Source organism: Gadus macrocephalus, chromosome 10 (assembly GCF_031168955.1).
Source record: "Gadus macrocephalus chromosome 10, ASM3116895v1".
Classification (NCBI taxonomy): Eukaryota; Metazoa; Chordata; class Actinopteri; order Gadiformes; family Gadidae; genus Gadus; species Gadus macrocephalus.
Genome location: NC_082391.1, coordinates 4,903,217 through 4,911,540, shown reverse-complemented (window position 1 = coordinate 4,911,540; position 8,324 = coordinate 4,903,217). Strand labels below are relative to the sequence as shown.

At 42.8% G+C, this 8,324-nt stretch overlaps 2 protein-coding genes across 9 annotated transcripts in view; both read right to left on the bottom strand.

The window, feature by feature from the left end:
* zgc:66433 (uncharacterized protein LOC321250 homolog) overlaps positions 1-2,319 on the bottom strand; it is a 27,127-nt gene extending 24,808 nt beyond the window's left edge. For 5 of the 8 annotated variants that reach the window (XM_060062156.1, XM_060062155.1, XM_060062151.1 and 2 more), the window contains exon 1: positions 1,831-2,242. Coding sequence is in view for 6 of the 8 variants with exons in the window: in XM_060062155.1 (XP_059918138.1) it covers positions 1,831-1,898 (68 nt within the window). In the remaining 2 variants the exon portion in view is untranslated. Of the gene's footprint in view, positions 1-1,577; positions 1,763-1,830 lie in introns of those variants that run through there. The other 3 variants (XM_060062153.1, XM_060062152.1, XM_060062160.1) reach the window with 3 other exon arrangements.
* A 627-nt stretch (positions 2,320-2,946) lies between these two features.
* dcps (decapping enzyme, scavenger) lies at positions 2,947-7,861 on the bottom strand. Its single transcript, XM_060062150.1, has 6 exons — positions 7,593-7,861; positions 7,238-7,388; positions 6,567-6,712; positions 6,210-6,323; positions 4,513-4,623; positions 2,947-3,564 (listed from the first exon to the last, which is right to left on the bottom strand). Exons 1-6 carry the CDS (start codon positions 7,788-7,790, stop codon positions 3,298-3,300), a joined length of 987 nt encoding a protein of 328 aa, XP_059918133.1. The 5' UTR covers positions 7,791-7,861; the 3' UTR covers positions 2,947-3,297.
* Positions 7,862-8,324: the final 463 nt, after the last annotated feature.

The window sequence follows — 8,324 nt, the reverse complement described above, 5'->3', positions numbered from 1 at the left end:
ATCAAGGACTGTTCTATACATTTAAATGGCCCGATATGGAAGACTCTATACTAGTTTATGAGGTAAGAATTATAAGATAAAACCTGTTAATAATTACATATAATGATAAACCTGGTTTATATATCGTGTGTATATGTGAGTACTAGATTAAATTAAGGGCTCTAATTGCATGACGACATCACTATCAGAGAAACCATTGTTGAGCAGGAGAGCCCTGAAGGGAATGACCATATCACAGCTAGTACTTTCTGACCTCATTCTACTTCCTTCTATCTCATAGTCTATTATCTATTAGAGAGAGAGAGTGAGTGAGAGTGAGAGAGAGAGAGAGAGAGAGAGAGAGAGAGAGAGAGAGAGAGAGAGAGAGAGAGAGAGAGCGAGAGAGAGAGAAAGAGAGAGAGAGAGAGAGAGAGAGAGACAGAGAGAGAGAGAGAGAGAGAGAGAGAGAGAGAGAGAGAGAGAGAGAGAGAGAGAGAGAGCGAGAGAGAGAGAGAGAGAGAGAGAGAGAGAGAGAGAGCGAGAGAGAGAGAGAGAGAGAGAGAGAGAGAGAGCGAGAGAGAGAGAGAGAGAGAGAGAGAGAGAAAGAGAGAGAGAGAGAGGGAGAGCTGGTAGTAACATAAAGGTATTAAAGATTAGAAAAAAGGGAGACAGACTCTTCTGAAACATTATGTCTCCTGTCAGACTCACAAGGCCCAGCTCATCTCAGCCTTCAAGTGGTCCCTTGATACCCAACCCCTGCCACTCTCACTATAAAAGAAGAAACTAGGATCTAACATATACTATACATACCCTAAAATGTTTTAAGTACCTCCCTTGGGCCTATTAATTCCCCTCTGTAAATATAAGAAACACATATGCACTGAATGACACAGAGACACAATCCTGTCATTCCACTTAACATCCGTTGGCTATGACCAAGAAACATTGGTAAAAATAAACCAAATGTATGGGCTTAGGACCTCTGTGGTCCACACAGAACTGCTCTCTTTCTCACGGTATCACATCCTAAAACACAACTTTATAAATTGACTGTTTACAGTGTGGTGTTCTCTTCCACACAAAATATCGATTGTTATACCTAATTGTAAAATAAATACTTAATTGATTGATATATGTGTTTATACTTGTATTAACGTTTTATACACCACTAGAAAATACCCCAAATAGCCTACTATATAGCCTATCTTTAAACAGTGAAAAGTAGCCATCAAGAGTGAAGGTCTGTTCTCAGGATTATCAGGTTCCCAGAGAGGAAGAGACCAACGTTCAGCCTAATCTGTACTGCCCTTGACCTGTCTCTGTGGAAACAGTCTGTCTGTGAACGGCAGATAGAAACACAGACTGACAGATAGGTGCAACAAGCAGACGGTAGGAATAAACAACTTTCCCATGTCTACAGAGCAAAGTCAGAACACAACAATAAGCCATCAGGTTAAAAAGCCTGATGGATCTCTGGTTTACAGGAAAATCCCACACTCAGAGGGACCAGCCAACACACACCACTATGGTCTCACAGAGGGCTGATCCTGGGGGCCAAAGCTCTTCAGTGGGACACTTTCCTTACATTGTAAACTTACATTATTCCCGCATCGTGCAGAACATTGAAAAGGATTCAGTGACACCAAGCGATGTTCAAGAAAAACACGATTCTGTAAGTCTGTACGGCTTGTTAACCGATGGAAAACCAGAAGCGAGACAGGAGAGCAGACACGTATTGATCATCGATCATCCATCAAAAGCAGACACATGTTCAACAGACCTTGATCAATACCGAACCAAATTAAGCATGTAGGCTTAAGCGGCCGGAATCGGACAAAGATCGCTACTCACGGAGTGTGCTGCGTCTCAAACGGCCTCAAAACGAAGTCCTCCTTCAGGGACTGGAACCAGGAGGACATCAGGTTCTGATCGGCTGATGATCCGGTTAGTTTCGCTCCTGGACGTTCAGTTTGGTTCCCCTGGTCGATTTTGCGTCTCCACGTCTTGCTGTTTAGGTTCCACTCTGATGCGTAATTAATGCGTAATTAAAACCTCAAAAAGAAAAACATACAATAGCGGTTTCTTCTAAGACTTTTTTTTTGTTTTAAAACAATGACTTTCAAAGCGACGCCATGATGTCCGAGTAGTTCTTCTCCTGTACGACTTTCATTGAAACCGTCAAACCCACGCACCACTCATATGCATGACTTAATTCTATGAACTCTTTGAATGCAGACAAGTTTATCTCTGCAGCGACGTCTGAACGCACCTAGGAAGTAGAGGACCGCCCAGCCCACTCTGAAGGGATCAGGATGCTGGGAGATATCTCACCATCTAGATAACCTCGTTTCCAGGAGTTCCCTAACAGCTTTCATTATCACATATCAATGCAATAACCCATAAAGTTGAAAGCGAGCGAGGCTAAAATAATTAATTTGGATAATGGCAGGACTACTCTCAATCTGAGCATTCCAATTAAAGTTGACAGTTAATTCGAAGTTTGTTTTAGACCTACTATGGTCATGCTTTTTCTTTGATTATACCTTAAAATTAAAGTTTAGAGACATACCGGTTTAAATAGTATCCTTATAAAAAGGTACAACTAACGAAATGAGACTGCAATAATTGAACACAATACCAATAGTATATTAAGCTGCAGCAGCGCCCTCTGCTGCTGGCACAAGCAAAGGGTTTTAATTGTTATGCTTTTTGGTCAAAAACATTTGTATGGTCAGAAGTGTCAAACACAATGTGTACCTTGAAGTTTATCTTCAAGGATCGTTTTAATAGCTAGGACTATAAATGTTCACCTACCAAAGATTAAATGATTTCTCAACAAGCGGCTTCAAATTCAGAATAATTGCTATTGTTTAGCGGCATAAACGATTTTATTAAATAGGACATCAACATTTTCTCATATGTTAAATAAAATGTTCCCCACCTTCATAGCAAAAAAAAATTGCACTGTTAAGGTTTTTTTAAAAAAGTATTTTATTAAGTCGATTAATAAAACATTTGAACAATGCAATTAGTAAAAAAAAAGACAATGGTAAAAAAAGTGAAACATCCAAACCCCAGTGCCATCACTATGAAAAGTACAGCTGTACTGTTCTGGTAACACAGAGACCAGGAGCTCAGCTGGGCCTCAGACATGACCAATCAATCAATCAATGATCAATATTAATATGGAAGAACGGGAGGACGCAATGAATGCGTTGCCATGGCAGTGGTGACATTCTTCCCAACGGTCTGTTGTTAAAACGAACATCAACCTTCGAAAAACAGATCGGCGCACCGCCCCTTCTGTAACCTCGCCCCCTACAACCGCCCCGCCTGCTGGAACTTGGCGAGCAGTCCGTCGTCGGCGCGGAGGGGGAAGCTGAGGCTCCGCTGGCGGTAGAACCCCCCGTCCGCCCGGAGGTTCTGGATGACGTCGGAGAGCAGGTGGGCCCGCTCCACCCCGCTGCCGGGGGCCTCCGAGGCCAGCGCCGTGAAGTGGACGTGGAGGTGGTAGTACGACGGCTGGTAGTGGAAGTACACGCGCAGCTTGCTGGCGGGAAGGCCGTAGCGCTTGAGGATGGCCTCCTGGGACACAGAGAGGGAAAGAGGGACACAGAGTCAGAGGGACAGACGGACACAGAGTCAGAGGGACACGGGGACAGAGGGTCGGCACAGGGACAGAAGGTTTCCACTCGGCTCCTCCTAGCTTAGTGTTGAGGTGTTGTGGGGGAATTTGGCCCAATGTCAATCGTTTCTGCATAAACTGTTTAAGACTAATCTTAAGAGTCATCTGAACTTATAACAATAATTCTACTTTATTTGAATGACAAACATTCAATAATCAGAGGCCTCGAATGGGAGATCGCCCTGCGAAGATCAGCTTTGCTTTTGCCGGTCCTTGGAAAAGCAAGGACTTTTTATACAGTGGCAGACAGACCTCAAGATGCTGAGAACAGCTCTGCTGCCCACATGTGTTCGAAATATCCATATGTTGTTTCACCCTTCATTACCTAAGCTCTGTCTCCTATTCCCTTGCACTGTCTAGCCACCATACCGGCTCCTAGTGATATCTAACGTTAACCTTTGACCCTCGGGTGAACCGTTCACAAGCGTGCAGGAATCCCCTAATGCATTCTGCTACTTGATGAAAACACAGGAGACGCTTTGGATAAAAGCGTCAGCTAAATGCCTGTCATGGTATAAGGAGTTTCAAGGTAAAATATCAATTTCCAACTCGAACTCGGAGAATAGTGGACGATAATTCACACGCCAAAACAAAGGCAAACATCCCTTCCCAGAACACAACTCTCTAGGGAGATCATACTGGGTGAGGCTTTATTGTCTGAGAAGCCAGGATTTAGATTAGGATGTTTACTAAAGCTGATGACCTTTAATCGTTAATTTGGTACAGTACATTCGTTACACATTGCCCTTTGAGTGACACATTTATCCTAACAATCTAAAGCCAAACCAAAAAGAGCAGCTAGCATGTGTTTAATGCGGTTCGATATTTGGCCTAATCCCAGTGCTCACCTTCCCCTTGGTGCAGATGTTCTGGAGCAGAGGCAGGTGGGCGGCCGTGAGCTCTCTGATACTCTTCAGGTCTCTCTGGTGGACGATGGCTATCAGGTACAGATCATGCGTCTGGGAGAGAGGAACAGTTAGTTAGATGAGGTGGAAAGGAAATTAGTCAGAGGCAATTGTTCAACTGGGAGACATGATGAGTGGCGAGCTGTCATTTCAAACTCTGGCACAGTTGAATCATGGTGCCTTGATGAAATACCTCAGTATAGGCCTTAGCTTACAAGTCAGTCCTTTAACATTGAACGGGATTGTTTGTTGCAATTGTTTCAAACTTCAATAAAATACCAAATCATGGAGTTGAGTGGGACTGTAGACAATACATTTATCCTGCCGATGAATCAACCATCCTGCCAATGAATCAACCAATCCCAATGGTTAACTTTGCCTGACTTATGGTAACTGTACATGTTGTAGGAACAGCAGAGGTAGGTCTTCTTAAAAGCCAATTAACGCTTTTCCTCACAGTCCTCTTCTTTCATCAATGGTAGGAAACGACATTGATATATTACACATACTCTCACCATCTGTTGTATTGATTGATCATTAATCTCGATAACAGTCGGTGCTACAAGACAATGTTGACGTGCGCTGCAGCACATGAATATAGGTTTTTTACAACTTAACGGTGTGCATCTGAATTGCAACAGTTACCTTTTACCAGTACCTACTTTCTCTTTAAAAGGTCTCATATTATACAACCAACTGTTTGTGATTGTGTAATTGAGTTACAGCGTCGGGAACAACCTCAAAAACTCCATAACCCTAACCTCAACAAACTTCCCCAAAACATGGGTGTATTAAAAAATGCATACCTACTTCTAAAAATCACTCTCATCTGAAAACTGCCATTCACCACAGTATTTATATGGAAGAAAAAGTGAATCTCCATGATAATTGAATCCTCTAAACACAAAGGATGTCATGGTCCAAGCTCTTCTTCACTGGCTCTATGAGGCCTGTCCGAGAGAGGGTTCAGCTTCTCAGATGCTCGTAGTATAACGCCACGTGTGTTAATGTTTTGAGCCCCTCCCAGAGATGGTGAAGCTTCTCTTATACTCCACATACAGTAGTATAACACAACTCTATATTTGTGGCTCTCACGCCAGGAGATTTTTGGAAGAACACTTTTCAAATAAAAAAAACAAACGCACTGACTGAAAACAAAGACACATAAGACACAACACAACTTAAAACGGCACGACATAACAGCAACAGCTTAGTTCAACACAACCAAGTGTGTGTCAACAGATGTTGGAAAAGAAAACTAACCCACTATTTATCATATAGAATGTGGCCTAAGCTTACCAAAAATAAGTTGTGCCAGGCTTTTCGGCACAATACAAGTATTTGATTTTCCAACTGCAGAATACCTTTAAAGAATGCAGATTTAATCCACAAAAAGGAGAATAACCCTACATTGTACTCTGTTGTGAATCTCTGAAAATGGGCAAAGCTATCTACATTCTATAATGCTCAAGCATACAATAATAGTCAGTCGGTTTCATAATCCAACTTTCGTTATGTTGTGACATTTGCATCTATGTCCTAGCTTTTGCAGTTATGTTGCGGCTTTTGCTGCATAATAAAAAGTAACCTAGCGTAGGTTATAAGACAGGCTTTAAACTCTGTCCTAGTCGTTTCCTCACCTGTTTTTGGTCCCATTTGAAATCTGGCAGAAGAACGAAGCCCACATCGGGGTCAGGGTCTTCATAAACTATCCGGTCCGCCTCCGCCTTCTTCTCCAGGATGTTGAAGACCCACTGGTAGAACAAATGACACAGAGTAAGAGTCAGCGTGTTTATCTGTGCATGTAGTGAACCATTGTATTTAATGTGAACAATATGATGTTAAAGTAAACATTATAGTTAACTATAGCTAGATGATTATGTGATAATTCAGTACAGTACATAATAAAGTCAGAATTCCCAATGTCCCGACAATTTCAGTGACAGTCTTGATACACCTTGAATGAAGGCAATGAGAGAAACGGCCAGCCAGCTGACCTGCAGACTGAAGCTCTTCTCCTGGATATAGGGCAGAGTGATGGAGAGGTAGTCCTCTCCGGTCTCCTCAACCAGGAAGCTCTCCTGAACCTGGTACTTCTTCACATGCTTCTCTGTGGCCGGGCACACCACTGTCGCCTTGAGCACTGCGCACCCCAACAACAAACAGAAAACAATTTTTTAAATGACATTTTCAAACAAAATAATTTAATGGAATAATTCTAGCCTAAGAGACTTTACAGAGAAGTAGAGAACACAGCTTACTTGTGGTCCTATTCAGTGAGGTTCATTTATGCTAACTGACCAAAGTTCTGTTAAATCTTCCTGCCACTCGCCAGGAGTTGAAACGTTGTTTATTTCATTCATCGACATTTACATTAAGGGCATTCAGAAGACTCTTTTAACCAAAGCAACTTACAACGGTTAATGCACACATTCACACACTGACAGCTCAGTCAACCACACAAGGCGACAGCCAGCTCGGAGCCGTTAGGGTGAGGCTTATTCTCAGGGACACATCGGCACTCAGCTAGGGATTGAACCAGCAACCTTCCGGTTACAAGCCAATCCGCTCTACCGCCTGAGCTAAGCCGACTCCTGCCATCCCATCGAGCCGTGTATGCGTTTGTGTGCGTGTGTGGGTGGCCATGTGTTGGTGTCTGTGTCCGAACCGTTGAGGTGAGCAGGAGGCTGGAGCTGATAGGTGCTGTAGATGTCGTTCCTCATCTCCAGCTTCAGCTTTGAGGAAGCGAACATCTCCGCCACGGAGACCACTGTGATGGGGGTCTTCTGCAGGATGACCACTGCCTCCTGCTCGTCCAACTGGGGGGGGGGGGGGGGGGGGCATTTAAGGTTACACTGCTTTGTGTAGCCTTTAGCACATATTCAAGAAGAAAGTGGATGTGGAGGCTTCAATCAACAAATGCATGAACAATCATACTAATAATTGATTGCATAACCTTTCATTAATCCCCAGTTAACTCAGGTATACTCCTCAGAGCAACTCAACTCTAGCAGTCCCCTTACCTTCCCATGGAGGAAGATGGTCTTCTCCCGTGCAGAATCCTTCAACACAGCGGTGGTCTTAAACCCAGATAAGATATTCTCCTCGCCGCATTCCTCTCCGTTTCCACTCGGGTCATCTTCAGGATCTCCCTTTTGTTTCTTAACCTTCTGTCCGAGTTCATCACCTTCATTCTCCCGCTTCAGAGGTGCATCTCCCATGTTTACACCTGGAGAACAACACAAATGGTTATGAACAGACAGATGGTTGGCCGAAAGAGCGGAAGTGGGCGTGTTCCTCTTCTTCTTCTCTTTAATATATTTCCTCCCTCATTCATTACCGCCGTCTTCCGGTCAAAAAAGAAACAGCACTCTGTTTCACTAAAAGTCAATGCATATCAAATATATTATTCATCTGTAGCCTGTCAAAGGATTTGGGAGAATATGGACGCATTCGCGAAGTTTCATTCTTGTGCTTTTCTTGTATGGCATGTTATGTTATATATTCGAACATTTTAAGCAAACTATTTTATAAAGTTTGATTAAAATGTCGCTATGGATAAAAGCGTCTAGTAATTGACTAATTAGTAGTAGTAAATAGTGAACGTAAACGTAAAAATGAGTAAACTATATGAAGCATAAAAAAGGGTTAGTTTTGGGATTTAATAAAAAAAACGAATAATCAAATGATCAAAAGAGTCAGTTATTTGGTTCTCCCATTGGTTATACTTCCTGATGTAATTGATTACTCCCCTA

Bases quoted from the DNA above. Each gene is read 5' to 3' on its own strand.
- dcps (XM_060062150.1), bottom strand. From the start codon at position 7,790: ATGGGAGATGCACCTCTGAAGCGGGAGAATGAAGGTGATGAACTCGGA. The intron at 6,324-6,566 runs GTCAGCTGGCTG...TTGTTCTACCAG, and splicing joins AGAAGAGCTTCAGTCTGCAG to TGGGTCTTCAACATCCTGGA. The intron at 4,624-6,209 runs GTGAGGAAACGA...CCTCTCTCCCAG, and splicing joins TCAAATGGGACCAAAAACAG to ACGCATGATCTGTACCTGAT.